The sequence below is a fragment of the Phacochoerus africanus genome, chromosome 7 (genome assembly GCF_016906955.1).
Source record: "Phacochoerus africanus isolate WHEZ1 chromosome 7, ROS_Pafr_v1, whole genome shotgun sequence".
In the NCBI taxonomy this organism is placed as follows: domain Eukaryota; kingdom Metazoa; phylum Chordata; class Mammalia; order Artiodactyla; family Suidae; genus Phacochoerus; species Phacochoerus africanus.
The window spans coordinates 5,582,582-5,606,235 of record NC_062550.1 but is presented as its reverse complement, the minus strand read 5'-3'; the positions used below and the strand labels follow the sequence as shown (position 1 = coordinate 5,606,235).

Below are 23,654 nucleotides of genomic sequence, written 5' to 3'. Positions count from 1 at the left end.
TCGAGTGTGTGTGTGTGTGTGTGTTCTCATGGTGGGTGTTGTCCTGAGTGTGCTGGGCACAGGGCTGCCTGCTGCAGAGGGCCACCGGCCCTTCTCCTTGATGCCAAAGTCGTCACTATGATGGGACCGGCTGTAAGGACCACTGAAAGGCCAGGCTCCTTGCCTCAGGCTCTCCCCAGGCTTTAAGTGGGTCTGTCTCCACACATCCTAGCCCGGCAGCCAGGTGCGGGCAGCTTCCGCCTCCCTGCCTCGGGGTGCGCTGCTCAGCGGCTTGGCGGCCTTGCGCCCACTCATGGTTCAAGGCCGGCTCCAAGACCACCTCCAAGCGCCAAACACGGGAGGAAGGCCAGCCCCGCTCCCTGTGCTCCTGCAGGCCAAACTCTGACCTGCACACACCTGACCAGGCCCTCTCGTCTCCCCATGGGCTGTCTGCGGGGCAGTGGGGCTAGGACCCTGGCTCTGTCACTCACTGAGTGACCTAGGTAGGCCACCCCTTGGGACTCAACCTCAGCATGCACCCCTGGCAGGTGAGGATGGCAAGCCTGCCTCCCAGGGCTGAGGTGAGGATCAGAGAAACCCCAGGCTTCACAGCGCCTGGCCCGGGGCTCAGCACGTGTCAGCTTCCTCCCCTGGGGTTACAGCCAGACAGGGAACCCCCCTCCTGTCGTCACATCAAGCGCCTGTTTAGCCTTCCCCATGGGAGAGCCCCTCTCAGCTGCAAGCAACTGAAGCTCAGGCCTTGGAGAGGTGCGGGGATGGGGATGCTGGGCAGCAGCAGGTGCCAAGGGCTCGGGCTGGGGCACCACTGGGTGGTCTTACTTGGTGACAGTGGGAGGACCAATGGCCCCTCCCTAGCAGTAGAGGTGGGTACATCGTGACCACTGGGGCCATGTCCCTGAGAAAGGGACCTGGCCAAACAGGCTCCAAGGGGTTTTGCAGGCCCTTCCTGTCCCTGGAGGCCCTGATGGAAGTGAATCCTGGGCCTCCAGAGTGGCAGGGGCCTTGGAGACCTGGGCCCTACCCGTCCACTGGGCAGATGGAGACTGAGAGGGGGCTGGGGTCAAGGCTGGACGGCCACCCCCGTGCAGGCCTCTCCCCTGAGCCGTGCCCTTTCAGTCTCCTGTGCTGCCCTGGACTCCGTTTGTACAAGAGGATATGCTTCCCAGGAGGGGCGCTCTGGGTGCCGACTGCCCCGTCCCACAGGCACCACCTGCTCCAGGCCCGGCGCCCAGAGCTTTCCCAGCCTCAAGCTCCCCGCGCTCACAGCAGCTCCGTGAGCTGGCGCCTGCCCCCTGTGCCTCCGGGGCGCGGAGCTGGTGCTGAACACTGGGAATCTGCCCAGAGCGGCGTGGCGGGTAAGTGGGACCCACTGGGCCTGATTCCACCGCACCTGACAGCCTCAGATCTCCACCGCAGCCCCCCACCCCAGGCCCCGCCCCGGCTGAGTGGCCGGGTGAGTGGTGACTCCCCAGCTCCTTCCCCAGCACTTCTTCTCCGAGAACCTACCTCTCTGCCCCCAGGACTAACCTCCCCTACCTGGCCTGGGGCCTGGTTCTTACTGCTGCAGTTCTGGGCCTGGCCACCAGTGTCCTCTGAGGTGACCTGCAGAGACCCCCGCAGGGCTCCCTCTCCTCCAGACTACTGCCTCTCCCTGGGGAGCTGGGACCTTCGGGCTCACCTAGTAATGCTAAGAGCCAGCATTCGCCCGGGGCCTTCTCGGCCAGGCTCTGTGCTGGGGGTGGGGGTGGGGGAGGGGGCGAGCACACGCGCACAGAGCCACCAGCCTGTCCTCTACGCCGCCCTCGCAGGGGCCATGGGCAGCTCCTGCACCCGCTCCCAGGCCCCGTCTACAGCACGGGTGGGCCGTTTCTGCTGCGCCCACCTGGGCTGCACTGCTCTGAGGTCAGCACAGATGCGTTGTCAAGTGCAATACACCTGGAAGAGGTGACAGCGAGGTCTAGCCAGTCCTTTGGGCTAAAGTGGGGTCAGGGACTAAAGTCTACAATGCGAAGCAGCGGCCTGGGGGGTACTGAGAGCTTTGTCCCCAGGCGTTTCCCAGCAGCGGCTACTGGGTGCTGCTGAGGGGGCTCCTTGACTGCAACGGCAGGCAGCCTGGGTCATACCCCCTGGGCTCCTGGCCCCAGGGCCTCCGAGAGCAGCTTCACTTCTCTGTTCCCTAAGACCAGAGGTCACCCAGGCTTCTATTCTGCCACCGGGGTCTCAGATTCAGACACCATATGGGCCTGTCCTCTCCTGATGACAGGATCAGCCGAGTTGGGGTGGCAGCAGCGTCTCGGCCCTGGGAGAGGTGTGGGGAGTGCTCTGGGGCCCACAGCACAGGGGGTCTCTTTCAAGTCACCTGAGTCTCGAAGGAGCTGGGGTCTGTGCCACTGTGGTTCTGCAGGCCTGCCCTGTGAAGCACCTGCTGCCAAGGGAGGCTGGCATCTTGGTGCCAGACCTCGGACTGGGAAGGGGAAGAGGGCAAAACTGAACCCAGAGTTGGGCCCGGGCTCTGAAGACTTTCCTGTCGGATCCTTGAGCCTCCGTCTCGCCCTGCGTCTGCCTCTCCCAGACAGCTGCCAGGTCTTTCTAAAGGCCTCTCCGCTCCCCTGGAGAAACAGGGGGATGAAACCTCACAGGCACAGCCCTGCACAGTGGACAGAGCACTTCTCAGCCTCTAACCTCCGCAGGCCTCACGGCAGCCCTAGAAGAGGGGCCCTTTTGTAGGTAGAGAAACTGAGGCTCAGAGAAGTTTAGGAACTTATCTAGGCAAAATTAGCTACACAGTTTGTGAGATCAACAGCGAAACAAATATGAGGGCTTTGTTCACAAATTAATAACGTTTTTTCGGCCTTTTTAGGGCGGCACCCACAGCATATGGACGTTCCCAGGCCAGGGGTCCAATCAGAACTATAGCCGCTGGCCTACACCACAGCCACAGCAGCACAGGATCTGAGCTGTGTCTGCAATTACACCACAGCTCATGGCAATGCCGGATCCCCAACCCACTGAGCGAGGCCAGGGACAGAACCCGCATCCTCATGGATGCTAGTTGGGATTGTTACCACTGCGCCGCAACAGGACCTCCCCAAAATTTGTCTAGAATTTTAAGGCAGACAACAGAGCCCTCAGCCAGTTGTGGGTCCTTCTAAGGGCAGCGCCCTGGGTGAGTGCACGCGTCACATACAGTGAAACTGGCCCTGTGTCCGGGTCACACAGCTATTGGGAGGAGCTGGTATTTGAACCCAAGACGGTGAGACTCCAGGCTGATGAGTGAGCCAGACCAGGCCAGAGAGCCAGGCCTCCAAGGGGACCCTCAGGGGCGGTCTGCCGTGGGCAGCAGAGCTGGTGGCCTGAGGCGATGGCCATGAGCGCCCATGGTGCCCGGCCTCCTCACCCAGTGAGTGGGGCGAATTCTCACCCCACAGGGCTGGGCATGGCGGTAGGGAAGTGGCCTGAGCGTCAACCCCTTTTCGGCAAGCAGAAAACCCTGGATGTGTTGAAAGGTCACTCTTTGGTCCTGCCCTGGGGGAGTCTTGCTTTGGGCCAAACCCTGAGAGTCAGGGATGAAGACAGAGGCAGAGCAGATCTGAGCAGACAGGGGGCAGCGGCTCACTGGGCCCGCTCTGTGGCCCGGCCAGGCTCCATCAGAGGGACTGGGCTCGGCCTGCACGGCATCTGCTGAGTTGGCGCTGCCTGCTGGTCCCACCCTAGCCTGGGGCAAGGTCTGGCCTGAAGGACAGTCACTGTCACAGGGCAGTAGATTAGACGTGAACTACGAGGCAGAAAACACCATTCTAGATGTCGGTCCTGTGAGCGCCAGCAAGTCCCTTCCCTTCCCAGAGCCTGAGTCTCTGGATGCGCCCCATGGAGACGACAACATCTACCACCTGGCTCTTGCAAGGCCCAGACTAGAGGTGGACGTGACGGGCTTTGTAAGCTGTCACGACCGTGCCCACCTGCTCACTCTCGGGGCCATTCCGCAGGACCTCTGCGTGTGGGGCCTCCGTACCCAGTTTCTGGCCATCTAACAACTCTTTTCTGAAGCCCTGCTCTGCGCTGGGCAGACGGGCCGTAGACACGCCCTGGTCTCTCGGCGGCCTCAGCAGGGCAGCAGGTGGCTCTCTCCTCTGTCCGACCCATAGCTGGGGAACGATCCCTTGGGTGCTGGGTGGCCGCGAGAGAGGCGCTGGAGGGGAGCCTGACGCTGACCCAGGCCTCGGGTTCCTGGCTTCTCAGGGGAGACAGAAGAGGGCCCTAGCCCTGCGTCTCTCACAGACCCTGGGCTCACCTCCGGCCCTCAGCCCGTCCACTGAGCACGGGCTCCACGGGTTCTGCAGGGTGGCCCTCAGGAGCCGAGGTGCGCCGCCTGCACGGGGAGCTGCACGCGGGTCCAGAGCCCAAGCACCACACTCGGCCTTTGCACAGCGGCCCTGCTCTCCCTTGCCACCCGTCTCTACACGCTGACTCCCTGACCTCTGGGCCGCCCTGTGGTCATCATCACTGTCGCAGGCTTGTGCTCCTCACAGGGTCCCTTGGAAAGTGAGGAGAGCCAGGCCAGGACAGGAGCAGGGTTGCCCAGCCGCCCCGCAGGGATGGAGGCAGGAGGAGGCAGGATCACACACCCCTTCTACAGAAGGTTCAGGAGCTTGGAGGGTGGAAGCTGCCTGAGAAAGGTCACCTGGCTGGTGACCCTTCCTTGGCACTAGGCTGGCCCTCCAGCTGTGTGTGACCCAGGAGGTTGAGTGCTAGGCCCTTCTCCCCAGAACACCTGCCAACAGAGCACTTACCCTCCAGGCTCTGTGCGAAGCCTGGCAGGGAGGCAGGCCTGTCCCCAGCCCTAGCCCCTGGAGGGAGCGTGGTGCGGGCTGGTGGGCAGAGCAGGCTGGTGGGAAGCTGCGCCAGCCACTCACCTCTCTGAGCCTCGGTTTCCTTGTGGGAATGCTGAATGGCATTCTTGCGGGTGGCCGGGAACATTAAACACATCTAGGTCCACAAGGGCTGCTCAAAGGAGGGGATGCCTGCGGCTGGCCTGATGCCCTGGGGACTTGGAATGGGGATGGACAGGTCGGCTGACAGCCTGGGGCGGAAGGAGGCAGGGCCCTGCATCGCTGTGCGCCCCCCCGCCCCTCCGGCCCTGTGACTTCTTGGGGCCAGGCCGGGGGCAGGGCAGAGCCTGAGTCCACCCTCTCTCTCTCCTTCCCCCGAGTTCCAGCCTGTGAGCTGGGTGGGCCTCCTGGAAGGGAAAGGTCGTGGGTGCCTGACTGGCCTCTGAAGGGTGCTCATTTACCCTGCTGGTTCTCAGGTCCCTCTTCTTACTGCATCAGCCCCCTTCCGACCCGACCAAGGTCAGGCAGGGCCCGCTTCCTGCCTCACCTCCTGGGACTCACCATCAAGACTGCTTTCCTCACTGGCACTCTGAGTGCGTGAGTAAAATGCGAATGGCCAGGGGAAGAAGAAAAGGGGAGGAACAGAATGTGACTGAGCCCCAGGCACGTGCCACACACATGGTCGAGTGCTGCACGTGAAGCGTCTTGCCCAGGTTGCTTCAGGGGAGAGTAAATCCTCTTTTTGCAAAAGAGAAAGCTGAGGCTCAGGGATATGAGGTGACTCTAGGGTGGTGATGCAGGCAGGGAACCCAGTCTGGCTCCTGAGCCTGGGCCAAGACAGCAAACTGGAAAGAATTACTGTTAGTGAAATTCCCATCAAGAGTCCCTGCTCTGAGCACAAACGTTCTTAAAACGAGGATCCAGCCTGGCCGAGCAGCCCCAACCTCCCTGGGACACACCAGGCAATCTCACCCAGGAAGCCCTACACTCTGGCTGCTCGCCGCTCAACAGCCAGCTGCTGGCACCTGATCTGCAGCCACCACCTGGCCTGCCCTCAGGTGGAGCCAGCTAGAGGGAGCCCCAGGGAGGCCAGGTGGGCTGGAAGGCGGAGCTACCCAGGTGGGTGGGGCAGGGGGCCCAGGCCCTTGATCAGTTTCATGTTTCTATCTCTCCGGCTCCTCGCAAGGTTGTACTAAGAAGGAAAAGGTGCCTTGGGCTCCTTGAGGTGCCTTCCATTTGGGGCTCCAGCGGAAAATCAGCATTACCGTCCCAGGCCCTCCTGAGTGTGGCAGGGCAAAGGGGCCACACTGACCAGCAAAAACATCATGAAGTGGGCCAGGGGGAGGGGCGATTAGGCACCCAGGGACACTGCAATCACATCCCCGAAGGGGTTGCTGACCCACGTGGACCAAGTTCTGAAGCAAAGAGTTAAAACAGGACAGGGAGGGGGCTGGTGGACAGGGAGGGGGCTGGGGACAGGGAGGGGACTGGGGACAGGGAGGGGACTGGGGACAGGGAGGGGACTGGGGACAGGGAGGGGGCAGGGGACAGGGAGGGGACTGGGGACAGGGAGGGGGCTGGGGAACACAGTCTCTTAGATGACGGTTCAGGCCCAGAAGGCGCATGTGCGGGTCAGGTGTGCCCAGCCCCCAGTGGGATGGGGCTGAGTGGGGGGAGCAGTGGGGAGCAGGGCCACCTGTTATCTGGGGGGGCTCACTTTCACTCTCAGTCCCCACAGCGGGCGGCTGGGTTTTAGCCTCGCCCCATCTGGATGGGAAGCTGGCGCCTGCCTCGGGGCAGGGCGGGGGCTGGCTGTGTGAAGCCCGGTGCAGGCTTGGGGGTGTGAGTCACGGAGATGGTTGGGAGGGGCCCTGCCGCAGATCAGGTGGCATTTTACACAAAGCCTGAGAACCGGGCAGACCACTAAGAACCACCCCTTGATGCTTCTACCAGCTGCTCTGATTGATGAAGTGCAGGCCCAGGCATCACTCATCCAGTGGGTCCCTGTCCCTGAGGCCACAGGACCAGGAATTGCTTTTCTACTTTTTTTTTTTTTTTTGGCTGTGCTCGAGGCATACAGAAGGTCCCAGGCCAGGGACTGAACCAGAGCCACAGCAATGACAATGCCAAATCCTTAACCGCTAGGCCACCAGGGAACTCCTGCTTTTCTACTTCACAGCAGAGAGGGGAAGAGAGTGGCTGAGGCCACGAGGGGGAACATGGCAGGGCAGACTTCCCACGCCCAGCCCTTTGAATGGGGAAGAGCCATGTGGCTCTGGCTAACCCCCTCGCCTCCCTGGGCTGGGCCACCTCTGCCTGAGGGAGACAGTGCTACCTCCCTCAAGGTCATCCCTGACCCCGGCCACATCACCCTCTCTGTTCCTCCATCCCATACTCCCCCCCACCCCACGCTTCCAGCCCTCTGGCCTCCAGCTGGCATCTGTCACCCTCCCGCTGGCGCCACGCTCACAGGCCAGCCTCACCCCTGTGGATTTTCCACTGGACGCGGGGCCTCCTAAACCCCATCTGCTCATGGTCTCTGCACCCGACTGCTAGACTGCAGCCCGTGTCTCCTGGCCGGTGCTCTCTGACCCCACGGCCCACACAGCAGCAGCAACATCCCCCCACCCACCCCCGGCGCCTGAGGTCCTACCTCACAGAACCCACTCTCAGAGTCCTGGGGAGGGGGTGCCCACCTGGCCACTCCTGGGATCTTGCCCTTACCCCACTCTCATTTCTGGCGGCTGTGACAGTGGCGCTCAGAAGCACATGGAGGTGAAGTCTCCGTGGCTTTCAGGCTTTGCACAGACTCAGATTTCATGGGAGGCCCAGAGAGAGGGGAAATCTAGCCAGCCTCAGGCTCCAGGGAAGCCGAGGGACGTAGGGGCGAGCGCCGGAGGTCAGTGTGCTTGGGTCAGTGCAGTGACGGGGTGAAGTCTGACCACCCTGGTCCTTCCGCAACACGAGCTCAGGGCCTGGAGCGCAGCCCTATGAGTGGTGAGGCCATGGCTGGAGGAGAGGGTGCCTGCCGGGCCCCCAGGTCTACCACCATCTCCCTTCAGCTGAGCCTTCCCTGGCAACTTCCCTATGTCATTAGTCCCCTGCCTCCGACCTGCCTGAGCCCCCTCCCACCGCCAGGCTCCTCCAGGCCGGGTCCTCCCCTCACTCTCCTAGCCAGACACCTGCCTACGTGAATAGGGAGCAGCAAGGCCCTCCTCGTCCCTGGGTACCTCCTCCAGGAAGCCTTCGTTCATGCTCCGAGCCAACCAGCCTCCCCCACGTTCCTGCTTTGAGCAAGGCTCTGTGCTGTGCCTCTAGGGGTCATCAGGGCTGGCACCAACTTGACCTCTGCCCCCAGTTAGGGGGTCTCAGCCTTGTGACAAAACAGAGTGCTGGTCAAAGAGGGGTGAACAGTTGGGATGGGGGTGGCAAGGAAGGTTTGGACCAGCCTTTGCCAGGGTAGGACTGAGCAAGATGGCAGCTGGGTGAAAAGTGGCAGGTGACATGACCCACTGATGCAGGAAGCTGGGACAGCCTGTGTGCAGGGCCTGAGGGACAGTGGCTTCCAGAATGTGTGGGTCTGGAATTAGGGTAGAAGGAGGTGGCCTGGGACACAGGCTGGTGAAATTAGGGGAGACCCAGGGGCCCTAGAGACGGCGGCTGTAGAAGAGGTGGCAGGGGGGCGGTCCCTGCGTGGAGAGAGGAGCGGGAAGCTGCAGGGGAGTGTGGTGCTGAGGGAAGTGACATCGGCCAGACGTCTCGGGGTGGCTGTGTGGTTATGTGAGGCTGGGACCGCGTGAGCATGGGGTTCAGCCGTGACTTCCAGCATCGCCCGCTCTGCCTGCTCTCCCCCGTGGCCTCCCACCCCTCTCTCCCCATCCCGGAACTCTCACCGAAGCACCTCTTGCTGGTGCCTCCTGTGGGGGCCGGGCCCAGGGACACAGGTCACGGCCTGTCCCACCGTCTCTCTCATGTCCTTGTCCTCTGGCTGGGCTGGGGAATACATGACAGCCTCATGCCCACTCAGTGGAAGGGAAGCCTGGCTCCCTTTCTCAGAGGAGCAGAGGGGCAGGGGGGCGGGGAGGCAGGGAAATGGGCAGGGCCAGCTGTGGGGCGGGAGGCGGGGGGGGGGGCCCAGTTCCTAGCTACCTTTCTGTGCCTCGACTTCCTCACCAGTAAAATGGGAATGACTTTAGTGCCAACTCTCAGAGTGGCCGGGAGGGAAGTGGGCCTGAGGACAGGGCAAGGCCCAGAGGAAACTGGGCTAAAGGTCAACTATTGCTGCTGTCGCTGGGCCTTGAGCACAGGCATCTCTGCTGAAACAGGCTGGCTGCACATCTGCCATCAGGAGGCAAGAGTCCACCTGCCGAGCCTACAATCCACTGTGTCCCGAGCCTCAGGCCTGCTGGGCTCCTGACTTAGGGTCCTGGACTTGGGGGTGAGTCTGCAGGCCTCCAAGTTGGCCCGGGCTACTGCTCACTGATCGCGTGGACTGGGCTGGGGCCCTCCCCTCGTCAGGGCCTCACGTCCTCTGTCAAGTGGGTTCAGCTGCCTCTCAGGGCTGCCTCCTTGGAGGGCACCCAGGTGCGCGCTGCCCACTACAAAGTGGCCTGACTGTACAGACGAGGCGGCACAGTCAGCCAGAGGGAGCGCCCAAGTGCCCCGAGACCGCCTGGGGAGCCTGCAGAGGGGGTGGGGCCGGGGCTCCCCACACTGCCAGCCCCTGCCCTGTGCTGGGGGACTGGCGGTCCTGGGCCTAAGCCAGGGGAAATGGCAGGCATGGGTTCTGCCTCACGGAGCTCACAGCAGCCAGGTGACCTGAAAGGTTCTTCCCAGCCCAAGTCTGAACCATTTGCGGTCAGCAGACAAACAGCCCCTAAAATCTCCTGTGACTCTATGTGGCAAAAAAGCCTTCGCACACGCATTAAATTCAGGAGCTCAACATGGGAGAGGATCCTGGGTGATCTGGGTGGGCCCCACGTGGTCACAGGGACCCTTAGACGTGGAAGTGGGAGGCGGCGAGGGAGGCAGGGTCAGAGACGCAGGGCTGCCGGCTTTGAAGACAGAGGAAGCGGCCACCAGGGGGAGGAGGGGGGTGGCCTGCGGAAGCCGGCAAAGGCGAGGAAGCGGATTCACTCCTAGGGCTTCCGGACAGGATGCAGCCCACCCTCGCTGACCCCTGGGCTGAAGCCCGGTGAGCCCCACGTGAAATTTCTGACCCACTGGGACAATACGCTTGTGCAGTCTGAAGGCACTAAGCCTGCGGTAGCTCCTTAACTGCATCCGTCCCAGGTAGACTTGTGGGCAAGGAGTCGACAGGAGACCGGGAGTTGACAAGCATGACTCCTCCGGTCTCATCCGTCTTGCTGTAAGCGCGGTGCCCGGGCTGGTGGGAAACTTAGCTGGTACTCACACAGGCCAGCTGGCCAGATGATTGAACTCTATCACCCACCTCCAAACCCACTCATTTTAACTGATTTCAATGGGAATCTAAAACCGGTACCTATTTTGAGGCCTCTTTAAAGAAAACACAGCAGTGTCTGTTCCTAGCCTGTGCTCAGTGGCCAGAGAGGGTACTGTAACTAGCACTTTCTGGGAGCAGCTGAGACCCCAGGGCTGGGGCAGAGCCACCACCTGGCCTGAATGGCCCCAGGCCTCTGTCTGCAGAGCCCAGAACCCTCCGTGGGGCCTCTGAGAGCCCAGGCCAGCAGCCGGGGCTGTAATTAGCAGGGCGCTGCTGCAGGGTTTCAGTCGGCGCTTGTGTTAGTGTCTCCAAACTTGAGAACCTCGTGGCCAGGTTCTGCAAGGTTCTACAAGGGAACAGTGGCCCTGGGGAAACAAAGAGCAGGCAGGTTCCCAGAGGGGAACTGAGAGGCTCCAACGCGGGTAAAGGGCCCGGGGTTTGGCTCATCATTTCGTGTCCTCTGACTGTCGCCGGCTCTCGGCTGTGTTAGGAGGTGAGACTGCGAATGAAACGACTTGCAAACACCTAAGGGACCTGTGACCTCTGCGGTCTGGGCACATGTTTCTGAAATATTCTGAGTCAAACAGCCGATAAACGCATCTAGAACCTAACTTCTCCATCTCCATCTGGGAAAGGGAAATTGGGGCAGGCGGCCTGCAGTGAGCAGGTCACTTACCCTCTGTGACACGGAGGAGGGGTCACCCTGGGCCTATGATCACCACAGGGAGCGGTGAGGATGGGCATGTGCTCACGGAGCCTCGGGGGCTGGCAAGAGCCGCCCTGCACCCACTTACTTGCGGAAGGTCCTTACCAACTGGCCCTGGAAACCGCCACCTCCCCCGCCCCCTCCCACCACCAGCCACAGAGCGGAGAGCTGGCACCTCAGGGTGGAAGACACCTGCCAGGCCATCTCAGCCACCAGGTGACTGCCCCACACATGCCCTGTGCTGATGGAGCCACGGACCCTGACCGCAGAGGGTTCTGCTCACGGCAGACCATTCCGGGGCACTGTGGCCCCCTGCCCTCTCTCACGACAGTCCCCGGTCTCTGTTCTCTCATGGGGCCCTGCTGGCCGTGCAGCGGTCGGGAGCACAGACTTGGGAGCAGGGCTGCCAGGGTCTGGCCTTCCAAGGAATTTCTGTGTCTCACTCTATCGGCACCTGGGCCACAGAACAGCCTCTTCCTCTGCCTTTTCGACCCCCATCCCCTCCCAGGCTCCCAAAGAGGGCTTGAGCAGCCCGCCAGCCCCAGGACGCACCGGGGTAAACCGCTTGTGCTCCTTCCCACAGGCCAACGATGCCGACCTTGCCCCCGCCGCTCTCTCCACACAGGGGTGTGCTCTGGCCAGCAGGGCAGAGCGGGGATGGTCATCTCCCCCATTCTCCCGTCCTTGCCTCTGTTGATATAGCCCGGGAGCAGCCAGGCTGCACTGGGATTACCAGTTAGGCGGGAAGTCCAGCAGGACCCTAACTCTGCACCGCGTGGGCTGACCTAGAGGCGACAGGTGCAGGAGGTGATGGGCTCCTGACAGGTGCTCACTCACGCTCCAGGCAGCGCCTTTCACGGACGCTTCTGTCACCTAGTTCCAGACGTGGGGCCGTGGCCCTTGGCCTTTGAGCCCCATTGTTAAGTGTTGTAGGGAGACCAGAGGAGGGAGAGGTCTCTTCAGTCTGTGGGGCAGGTCAGGCTCTAATGGGGCGGCGGCGGGCAGAAGTTCCACACTCAGAGAGGTGGGAACCCAAGGGCAGCCAATCATCACCCACTTCCCCGGCCCCTCCGGCGCCTGGCAGAGGCCCCATCTGCTCCCAGCTCCGCCTCCCGGGGGCAGGGCACCTGTATCCTCAATGCCTCCCCCACTCCCAGACCCTGCTCCCCGGCGGCTGGCCCCGGGCCACCCTCTACCACCTCTAATCAGAAAATGTAAGTACAGAGGCGCTTCTCTCCACCTACCCACCCACCTGCCACCCTCCTGCTTGATGCCGTCTTGTCTCAGCCCTCTTCTGCCAACATCCTCTTGCTGGGAAGGGTGCAAGCCACCTGGGGGCCCAGTCCCTGGGCCTGCCCTGCAGCTCCGGCCCTGGGCAGCAGTGCCCGGCTCTCCGATAAGGGGCTGGGCCCTCGTGGGCCTCAGAGCACCAGCAGCCACCTTTGCAGAGAGTCCGCAGAGCTGACTCACACCATCGTGCAGGGCAGAGGACATGCCTGATTGCTGGCGCCTCAAAGCCCACCCCTGGCCATTTCCAGCCCTGCCGGGGCTGACCCACATGCCCCATCAACAAGACAGTCCTGTCCAGAGAACTCGCAGAGAGCGGCCCTCTAGCCTGAGCCTGGCCCTGTGTAACTGGGGGTTCATCCCCAGGCTGCTCTGGCCTGCAGTGCTCCCACCTGGAAGTGCCTGTCCTGTCGAGTGTGGACTTGGGGGTTCACAGAGCTCTGCCCCTCAGAGCTTCACGGGCGGAGACCTCAAGCCTCCTCCCCGGCACACAGGTCACCTTGACCTCCCCGCCCCCAGCTGCCTGGGCTCCTCGGCAGTCCCTACAAGGACCATAGAACTAAGTGACCTCTCGTGACCTTTGGCTCGGACCTCCATGGTTCTGCGACCCTGACACTTAAGATGGCCCACATGGCCATGACCTCTGGGCTGAGCTCAGCTCTGCAGGGTAGTGTGGGACTTTAGGCAAGCCAGGCACCCCATCGAGCCCCAGCTTCCCCCTCCGAGACATGAGAAATGCACCCCTGGGCTCACAGCTCCCAAGGCAGGTGTGACTTACCAGGAGTGCCACAAAGAAGGCTGTGGCAATCCCAGGTGACCCTATCGCTGTGCTCAGAGGCCTGGGCAGCTGGTGGCACCTGGGGCCAGCAACCACAGAGCTGTGGCGGGGCCGAGGGCCAGAGGAGGGAAGCATCAGGGAGACGGACTCTTCGGCTCTGCAGACTGAGCTCGGCTGAAGAGCGGTTCTTCTCGCCTCCTTCCCTCGTTCCTCCCCCTGATCTGCCCGGGATCAGTTACGGGCGGGCCTCCAGCCACCCCAGGTGGCCGCAGGCATTTCTGGGCAAGCCTCCCTAGCGTCTGGATCCAGCCCAGGGGCAGCACTCAGAATGCAGCTGACATCGCACGGAATTACCGCCCCCCCCCCCCCCAAGGCAAGAGGGGGCTGAGTGCAGACCATGGAAAAGTGGGCCGAGACGGCCGGCCCGGCGGGCTTGGGCTGGGCTCACTGTGGATGTGGGGAGCCCTGGGGCCAGGAGGGCGGAGGGAGTCCTGCTTCCACCTGTCTGCTAGGTGCTCCTGTCCGGGCCTCCCCTCTCTGGGCAGCAGACCTCCCAACTATAAAGCGAGCAGGGTGGGCTGGCTGCTCCCGAGAGCCCGCGGCCCAGAACCTAGATGTGGCTTTTCCCCCAGACGTGGCTCCTCTCCCAGGCGAGAGGGACGAGGACTGTGCAGCCTGAATCCCTGCTCTACCCTAACGCCTGCCTTCGCCTCTGTCTCGGCGAAGCTTTGCTGAGCCTGAAATCCTAACGGCAAAGTGTGGGCGCTACTGCGAGGCGTGGGGCGGGGGGGGGGGGTTACAGCACACATCTCCTTACACACAGAGGCCACTAGACACCGGCTTGGCTTCTTTGCTACAAACACACAAAGAAATACACGTGTTTGATGAAGGGTAAAAACTTTAAAAAGGAAAAAGTGAGTCCACATCTGGAGCGGAGCCCCCCACACTCACGCACGGCACTCAGGACCAGGACCACACGGTGGGCACGGCACACGGACACTCGGCCCCCACACATGCACTCTCACACCCTACTTGCCAGCACAGCACTCCCAGCCTGACACGCCAGCACGCACACACACACACACACACAAACACACACACACAAACATGCCGGCACACGCGCACGCACACCCACACGCACAAAGATGCAAGTACAACAAAGGAAGTGGAAGAAAAGTGTTACCCATGAGTAGCCGCCGTTTCACCCGCTTGTCCACATCAGCTACTGACGTGGCATTGAACTGAGAGCGCTCAATTGCAGCCTCATCCTTTTCTAAAACACAAGTAAGGGACAAACACGGAGCCGGTGGTTAATGCGAGCCCACTTCCCGCGGCCCAAGACAGTCAGCCTCGCGGCGTGGCGCACACAAAGCCAATACAGCGGGCCGGGCTGGCGTGGCGTCCTCGCCAAGGGGCTAATCCCGGGAACCTCCAGGGTGGCGTGTTCAGGGCAGAGCGAAGAGGCAGCAGGGCTGGGGGCAGGGGGTGGGGTGGGGGGTGGGCAGAAAAGGGGATGACCACAAAAGGACACGGATGGGACACAGGGCCCATCTGCAAACAAACACGGCAGGAGGCTGAGGTCAGGGCAGACAGGACCCGTGCGCGGAGGGCCCGAGAGGCAGACAGCGCCACCCGCGGAGCATGACAGGCACGCCGGCTCAGGCTGGAGAGGCAGGCACAGGACAAGGGGACAGGGCTGCGAGGTCCGGTGATGGATGCGCCTGGACAGCAGATGCCCTGTCTCAAGGGCGTGAAAGGGTGTCAAACACTCATGCAAAACGAAGAACAAAACACAGGGAGGAACAAACACACCTGCACACAACAGTGGGTCCAACCAAACAGACACAGAAAAACCAGGGGGTCGATTTGGGCAGCGCTGGTTGCCTGCTTGTCTATGGAGGACTGGAGCGAGACATTCAATGCTCAACGGGGCTGCAAAGGGGGGCCGGCTGTTTCAGGAGCGTGCAGAGAGAGCCGGCCCCCGGGAGCTGCCAGATGCTTCTGGGGGGAGAAGCACGTGCGGTTAGCTGGCTTGCGCTTCTTTGCTCGGGGTGGGGGGGGTGTGTGGAGACGGTGGCTCCCAGGGGGGCCTGAGGAGCAGTGGGCACGGGCAGAAGAAAGCTTCTCTGGGCCAGGTGGGAGCAACGGCCCAGGAGCTGGGTCTGGAAAAGGATGTCTACGGAGAGGGGAGAGCAAGGGCGGGTGAGGGAGGTTACGTGAGAGGGTAGATCCAAGCAGGGACCTTCGCATGCAGCAGACACTAAAAGATAAAAAAATCAGGAAGGATGAGCCAGGTGGACCGAGACGAGATGTGTTAGACGAGGCTGGGTGCGTGTCTGGCCGGCAGCTCTGGCGCTGGTCCGGGGCCGGCAGAGGCGGCTCGGCTGCACAGCGCACGCCGTGGGAGACCCCAGCAGACGAGACAGGAGGGGCCGGGGGCTGGGTGAGCCCCCGGAGGACAGTGGAGACAGGGACAGGCGGGACAGGAGGTTCTAGATGGGATCAGGCTGCAATAGAGACACTGGTCTGAGACCGGGTTTTGCTTTGCATTTTTTTTCTCTTGTTTTGGTTGTTTGGTTTGGTTTGGCTTTATTTGGCTCTGAAAATAATTCAGGAACGTCAGTTATCAGACAAGACAGGCAATCAGGGACCATCACCAGAGAAGCAGGAGGAATGAGATAAAATGAAACCAAAAACGGCTGTCTGAGAGGAGAGACCACACAGAGGAAGGGAGAACCACGCAGGCAGCAGCCCCAGGACGCCGGCGGGACAGGGACCAGGACGAGGACGGACCGCTGTGCCCCGCCCCCACTGGCCCCAGCAGAGTCACAGGGGACAGAATGCGACAGCAAACTCTGGGCTTCTTGGCCTTGCTTGCTTGCCAACAACCCCTCTTCTATTCCTTGAAGATCCCTCAAGAAGTATCTTCTGAGTCCATAAGAAGTGGGGCTTAAAAAAGGGATGTGGTAACTGAGGTCGGGGTTTCTGAAGGTTGCCGACGTTGAGCGGGGAAGAGGGTGAACTCTGGCCATTGGCTTGGAAATTCCTCTTTTTCTCAGTTAAAGGATGTGCCGTTATTTTAGAGCAGGGAGTGAACGTACTAGAGATTAGGACTTGAGAGACTCACACGTACTCAAGCTTCCCCTTGGAAACAAGGACCCAGGGAGGAGGGACCGTGGAGATGGCCTGGACGGGGGAGGGGACGGGGGGACCCGAGGGGCGGGGACCCGAGGCGAGAGGAGGTCCGGCAAGAGGCCCCGTTAGCTCGGGAGTGGAAAGCAGTTAATTCACCCAGACCCACCAGGATTCAGCCCAGCCATCGGCCCTGGGCTCCCAGACCACAGAGACTCAAAGCAGGTGTCTGAGAAAACTCTTGGTTTTCCAGACCGCTGTGGGCGGCTCGCGCCACGAAGGGGCTGTTAGGCAGGTTAGGTGAGGCTCCGCTGTGTTTCTGCATTAGGGGAGGGACCCCCGAGCTGAGGAGCAGGAGCTGCCCTCCAAAGGTGCGCCCCCGCTCCCCGCAGGCCGCCCACTTGGGACCGCCGCCCACACCCAGGACGAGGACCCTCGGAAAGCCCGCAGGGACGCAGAGCAGAGGCGCTTGGTCCTGGGTGGCTGAATGGCCCTGGGTAAGTGTCCCTCAGGGACTCCCGCCCGCCCGCCCCTCAGTACCGTGGGGTGCTCCTGTTCCTGCTTCTCCTGAGCTTCCTTCCTGGAAGCCAGGACGTGGTGGGGTGCAGCCGCCTCCGGGCCCCGCGCGCCCTGCGAGGCAGGGGGGCACAGGGTGCGAGTGCTGGGCAAAGGCGCCTACTCACCGATGCACGTCCGACCGTCTGAGTGGAGGGCATACTTCTGGTGGCAGCCACACGTAGGGCCTGTGTCCGTGTCCTCACAGCTGTGCTGGCAGCCTCCGTTTCCATAGTTACAGGTTACTAGGTAGGCCCAAAGGGTACACACGTGTGTATAAACAGAATGACAACAAAAACCATTAGTTTTCAGGACTGGGGGAGGAGAGGGACGGCGTGAAACAATGAGTGTGTAGCACACGCGTCCCTGAGGTCAGCCCCCCAGGGTCTCCATGGAACTGCTCACTCCCTAGAGGCTAGCTGGCATGGGACAGAGAAAGGACTCTGGGCCGTCTGGGCTTTGAACTCAGATGGCGTCCGTCGAAGAAAAGGGTACGTTAGACAATTCTGTCTTTCCTAGCTTGCAAAATACACTTTATTTATTTTTATTGTTTTTGTTTTTGTCTTTTTGCCTTTTCTAGGGCTGCTCCCGCGGCACATGGAGGTTCCCAGGCTAGGGGTCTAAATGGAGCTGGAGCCGCTGGCCTGCGCCAGAGCCACAGCAATGCCAGATCTGAGCTGCATCTGCAACCTACGCCACAGCTCACGGCAATGCTGGATCCTTAACCCACTGAGCAAGGCCAGGGATCAAACCTGCAACCTCATGGCTCCTAGTCGGATTCATTAACCACTGAGCCACGAGGAGAACTCCCAAAAGACACTTTAAAGTGCCTCTCTTGGTGGGGCAATGCCTTTTGACAGCAGGCACACTCTTCGAGGTGGTGGGGAGGTGGCAGCTGCCCCGAGGGGCGGTCATTTCCTCAGTGCGTGCAGACTTTTCCTCCCTTTGCCTGTGACTCGGGCCATGGGGCAGGAGGTCCCCACGGACGCCTGTTCTCTCCAAGTGCAGCAGTCACCTCAGTCTCTTTGCACTCGAAGCCCTCATCCACCAAAGACACGTCCAACAGGCAACACAGGCAAATTCGTGTCACCTCCGACACAGTTCTGCAAATAACCTTCTATCTGAACCTGTTACATGGTGTGCAGAGCTGGGGCCTGGAGCAGCTGGGGGCCCTCAGCCCAGAACCTTGAAACGTTTCACAGCATCAGCAACCCGGGTCAGTACAGGGGGCTGAACCAACAGGAGCCAGCCCGAGGGAGGGAAAGTGACAGCTTCCAGTCTATTGAAAAGAAAGCACGTTCTCTTTCCAGGGTGAGGACTGTTGCCACAGGGGGGCCAAGATTTCCACGGCAGGCTTCTTGTCCCTGCTTTCCTGGCTGCATGAGGACCGAGTGCCTGTCCTCTGTGCACAGACGGTGCACCGGGGGCGCCGAGGACCAGGTGTCTTCTCGGAGACTGTAACCACCTGTCTCCAGTTCTATGCACACTCGGAATTTATGCGACAAAACCCTAGTGATGGTCAGGTATGCGAACACAACCCTCAGACCAGCCATGATCAGAGGGTGGAAAACTCCAGCTCGGCAGAGTCTGAACGGCCATCAGGTTGACCCACGAGCAGGGCGGCTGCCGCGGCAGGGGCATGTGTGTGGCATTTGGTGGCAACTGCCCAGTGAAGGGTTCTGAGCACGTCAGGACTGAGACGTGCAGCTGCCTCTCCCAGGCACGCCTTTCACCAAGAGGACAGCGCGGGGGCTCCGGCGCTTCCATCCTGAGCGACACTGGCCTTGTCGACGTGACGCGTGGGGTCTCCCGGCTAGGTGAGGATGACGTAAGGAGCAGGCTGCTGCTCAGTGTCCCAGACACTGTCCTCAGTGACCAGAGGCTCTGGTGGGCTGCTTCTTCCACAGGGAGCTTAGACCATCTGCAGGAGGCCCCCCAACTTGGAGGGTGTCACTTCAAGGCCCACAGAACTGCTTCAGGAAGCAGAACTGGGGCTCTGACACCAAGCCTTCCGGCTGCTTCTCCACGGGGGCATTGCTCAGCACTCCCAGGTGCCTGGTGGCATGGAGTCTGATGCTCTCACGTCTCTGCCCAGGAAGAGCCTTGGGGAAGCCAAGGGGCCAGGGGCTGTCGCCTGGCATGGATCTCAGGTGAGGGGGCGCCCAGGCGGAGTCCCACTGTGGGCTGGAGGTCAAGTGCCTTCCAGAGGGAGGAAGCCCCGCCTCGGGTAGGGGGGAGGGGGCAGGGCCGGGTCAGTGGGGAGACAGATCTCCCCCAGCTGAGCGCTCCTGAGACAGCCCGCCACTTCCTCTTGCTCCCTCTACATGAACCCGCACGCATCTCACAGCCCACGTGGACGGTGCTGTTAGCACCAGGAGAGCCTCTAGCCTGTACACGGAAACAAATGCCGGAGCCCCCCCGCTCTAGGAGACCAAGAGAAGGATGGAGAAAACTTCTGGCCCTTGAGTGAGTCCTGGGCTCTGGAGGGATGAAAATTTGGGCAGAGCCCCTGTGGTCCTGCTCCGTCATAGAGGCTGGCTAGGCCAGGCCTCGGCCCCCAGCCCAATTCCAGATCTAGAATGTCCTGGGCCTCAAGTGACCTCAAGGGCTAGAGGGAACATCTCAGGCTAACTTTACAGAGAAGAGACCCAAGCTGACGGGGTGCAGGCCAGGGGTACATCCCACTGCAGAAGGGCTGTGGGTCAGCTCCCACGCTTGGCTCTGGGTGGGTCCAGACTCTCCGTACCCCTTGCAAACCCAGCCACGGAGCGGGGCAGCAGCGGGGGAGCTGCCATTTCTTTCACCAGCTAAAGTCTGGAGCAAGGGCCTCAGCTCCTCTCTGTCCGGGTCAGGTAGGGGTGTCTCAGCCCTCCTCGTCCCTGGCCCCTCAGGAGATGCTCTCTGAGCAAACGCATCCCGCATGGAATCCCAGAATTCCGTAGCCAGTCGGCCAGTCCAGCTGCTTCCCGTGGCCTGTAGCTCGCTCCCCAGCACCCAGCTTGGGGCTGGGCCAGGGCGGGCGCTTTCCTCCTGGCCGAGCCTGTCAACAGGCCTGTCCTCTCCACACACACTGGTCCTTGGCGGGTGTCCTGAGGAAGCTTGCTTGACCCAGCGGGGAGGCCTGGGAAAGCCGGGCTTATTCATCCTCTGTTCTGAGGGCTGCCAGGTGGCGGGGGTTTTCTGCAGCTAAAGGAATCCATCTGGTGTCGAGGACAGGAGGGCCTGGCTGGGGTCCCAGGGCTGGAGCCGGGCCTTTCCCTGTCCACAGTGTCCCTGATTGGTCCCGCCCTTGGTGACAGCATGTGTGTCTATCATTGCCACGCCGCAGGAGAGACCAGGAGAACAGGAAGGCTGGTCCACACCTGGGACCAAACCTGGGCAGGGGGAAGGGGCTTCACTGTGCGGAACGGATGAATCGCCAGGGAGAGGGAGCGTGAGACGGCGATTGTGTCCCCAAGATCTTGGTGACCGTCTGAGGAGAGCAGGAGTTGGGAAAGGTGGGGCAGGCACCCAGAGGAGACCTGAGGACAACTTAGAGCATCACAGTGACCAAGGATGATGGGCCCGCAAGGGCCAGCAGTCTTCTCCATGGAAAGAAGATGGAAAGAGGCCATTTTCTTTCTTGTTTTTTGGCTGCACCTGCTACATGTGGAAGTTTCCGGGACAGGGATTGAACCCTCGTGACAGCAGTGATCTAAGCTGCTGCAGTGACAATGCAGTATCCCTAACCTGTTGCATTACTAAAGAACTCCAAGAGGCCGTTTCTTTTTTTTTTTTTTTGGCTTTTTAGGGCTGCACCAGTGGCATATGGAAGTTCCCAGGCTAGGGGTCCAATCCGAGCTATAGCCATCCGCTTACACCACAGCCACAGCAATGCCAGCTCCAAGCCACGTCTGCGACCTACACCACAGCTAATAGCAACGCCAGATCCTTAACCCACTGTGCAGGGCCAAGGACCGAACCCTTGTGCTCATGGGTACTAGTTGGGTTCATTAACCACTGAGCCATGACGGGAACTCCCAAGAAGCCGGCTTTAGGAGAGCCAGTCGCCTCCGTCTCCTGGTTCAGAGGCAGGATGGGACCACTCCCTCTCCTGGGAGTTGGACTCAGACTCCTCGAGACCATCTTTCTTCAAGAGAAAGTGGTCCTGGTGTGAAGTGTTTGACTCTGGCCAGAGATGGGCAGTGCCCACACCAACCCCCCGCACCTCTTTGCAGACCCAGGGCAAGCGTTACATCCGTCTGGGCACCCTGGCTGCCTGGCGAGCAGAGGCCACATCCCAGTCCCCACGCAGCGCTGGGGGCTGCATTTCGTGGGAAGCTTCTGAGGACTAGCTGAGGGTGTCCGGCCACCGCCCCACTTGGTCTGCTGGCTCCCCCTCCTCCTGGGGAGCTGGGTGACCACATGAAGAGACTGGATTAAACTTGAGTCCTGCGGGCTGACCTCCAAGCCGGTCCTGAAATGGCACCCCTGACCAGAGGCCTCATTCGACCCAGATTTCCCAGGCTGCCACCGTTTCCAGTGCGCCTTGCAGGCGGAGGCTATGAGTTCTGGTCTCTGATCCTGGAAACAAGCTCAGCACAGCCTGTGCTCCATGACCCCCTGCCCCCCTGCCCCCCTGCCCTGGAGCCAAGCTCCTTGCTTCCCTCATACCATCCTGCTACCCAGAGCTGCCCTGGCCCACTGGGAACCCTTGGTCCCCGACTCCTGCTGGCAAGGGTTAGGGTTAGAGGGTTAGGGTTAGGGGTAGGGTGGTCTCTGGGGCTGGGGGGGGGAAGGGTCACAGCGGGCACTGGCAGGGTTATCACACTGCACGAGATCCAGCCCAGCTCTGGGGCTGGGTCAGTGCTATTAAGCCAGGGGGGGACACCCCAAGCCTGGGGTTTACAGCCCTGGTCCCTCTGGTTCCCCCGGCCCTTCAGGGGCCCTGCCCTTCTCTCCACCCCAAGGGCCTGAGAGGCCTCCTTGAGCAACGTCCAGCAGACTGGACAGACCGCACACGCTCCCAGCCCACACCCCACAGCAACAGCAGGAGACGCGTGGGGATGTCTGGCCCCTTTGCCTCCATCTACCTACGTGTGCAGTCCTTCTGGTTTTGGGCAAGGTCAAAGCCGGGCCTGCAGTCGCAGGCTACCCCACCTTTGGGCGTCTCCCGACAGATGTGGGCACAGCCATGGTCTTTGTTCATGCAGTTCATACCCTCTGGGAAGAGAGAGATAAGACAGGGGGTGGGGGCCGGGGAGAGAGAAAAGGTCAGGCTTAAAAGAGGTGGCGAGGGAAACGTCCCCATCCCACTGTGTCCTCAGGCGCCCGGCCGTCCGGAAGGAGACCCGCTGGGGAGAAAGGACGGGGTGCCCAGTCTCAAGCCAGCCTTGCTCTACGAGCTGCAAATGGACTGGAGGGACGCCTGGAGGAAACGCTCCTGACCCGCCTTAGATTACAGGGCAGGCCAGAACGGCCCTTCAGGTCAGGGCTGTGGATGGTGTCCCTGCTAAAGCCAGCATTGGTGGCCTTTAAAGTGACGGCGGTGCCCAGCACTTTTCAGTCTGTACGGGGAAGCCACAGGGCCCCGTGAGGCACAGGTGGAGACTTTCGCTTCAGGCAGAGTCCAGAGAGGGGGGCTGGTGGGGCGACGACACGCCCTGGCTGGCCTCCGAGGGTTGCACCCAGAGACGCCAGCCCCCTCTCACTGAGCTCCTGCAACGTCAGACGCTGCCACGGGGGCACAGCTTAGCCCTGAGCTAATACCCCCATGCCACCCCCAGCTGCCAGATGGGTCTCTCTGCATACCTGGCCACTAGAGGGCTCCCCAGGGCCCATGAAGCCCCAGCCTCAGTGCAGAGCCCTGCACGCCTGGGTGTCCTGAGCAGGGGCCCCTCTGCCCTCCGAGGTTATGCCGGGTCCAGACCACACACACCGCTGCATTCCTAATCGCAACCCCAGAGTCCTGCTGGTTGGCAGATGCTACCTTTTTTTTTTTTTTTTGGCCATACCAACGGCATGTGGAAGTTCCTGAATTAGGGACGGAACCTACACCACAGTGGTGATGCCAGATCCTTAATCCAATGAGCCCCAGGGAACTCTCTGATGCTACGTTTTAAAGCAAATATGTGTGCAAACTTCGGGCACCTTTCTCTCGGGAGGCCTCAACTTAAAGGGGCCGTCAGTGACCGACTTCCCTCTCTGTCTGGGAAACTTGGGAAATGGGATACTGCCCCCTGGGGCCACGGCTGGCCACCCCACTGCCCGCTTCAGCGCCCCCACCCTCTAGTTGCAGCAGACTTTTTTTTTTTTTGGAGCAGTGGGCTTTTTCATTGTCCAGGTCCGTCCTGCCTGGCAGGCCCTTCCAGCGTGTCCTCCCTGCCGATGGGGAAGCCCTGTCCCTCGCAAGGCCAGCCGGCTTCCCTGCCTCCTCCCTTCCTGGGCTCCCAGGGTCTTCACTGAGAGGCGCCACGAGGACCTGAACCGGGCCCCTGTCCCCTCCCCTCCCAGTGGCCTCGCTGAGTGCAAAGCTGAGCTGCCACGGGCCTTGAGAGCATCTGTGGACGGTCGGCTTCCTGGGGCCTGGCCTCCACACCCTGCCCAGCAGCGCGTGCCAAGAGTTTCACCAAAACCCCCTCGGGGCACAGATGTGATCAGGATGAAGCAGGGTCCCAGGAGGGCCGGGTGGCCCCTCTTTGCCTGGCCCCAGGTTCCTGGGACATCCCTTCCACCCCAGGAGACCTGCTCTCCCCTTCCTGTCTGCCTGGGGCTGCTGGGAACCCCTTTAGTTGACCCCAGTTGATGTTTATCTTCCTGGTGATTTGTGAGGTGTTTCCAGAATTTATGAGGTCAGGGGTCAAGTGAGAGGTCAGCGGTCACAAGTCCATCAGGAGGCTAAAGGCAGATGAAAGGAAGAGCTGC

At 61.4% G+C, this 23,654-nt stretch overlaps 1 protein-coding gene across 2 annotated transcripts in view; it reads right to left on the bottom strand.

Annotated features, from left to right (window-relative positions):
- The window catches only part of SCUBE1 (signal peptide, CUB domain and EGF like domain containing 1), a 130,999-nt gene that overhangs the window by 43,912 nt on the left and 63,433 nt on the right, over positions 1-23,654 (bottom strand). Inside the window, exons 5-7 of one of the 2 annotated variants that reach the window (XM_047786049.1) lie at positions 21,828-21,953; positions 16,880-16,996; positions 14,248-14,337 (exon numbers count right to left, since the gene is read on the bottom strand). In XM_047786049.1, the coding sequence (XP_047642005.1) occupies positions 14,248-14,337; positions 16,880-16,996; positions 21,828-21,953 (333 nt within the window). The remainder of the gene's footprint in view (positions 1-14,247; positions 14,338-16,879; positions 16,997-21,827; positions 21,954-23,654) is intronic. The other variant, XM_047786050.1, reaches the window with a different exon arrangement.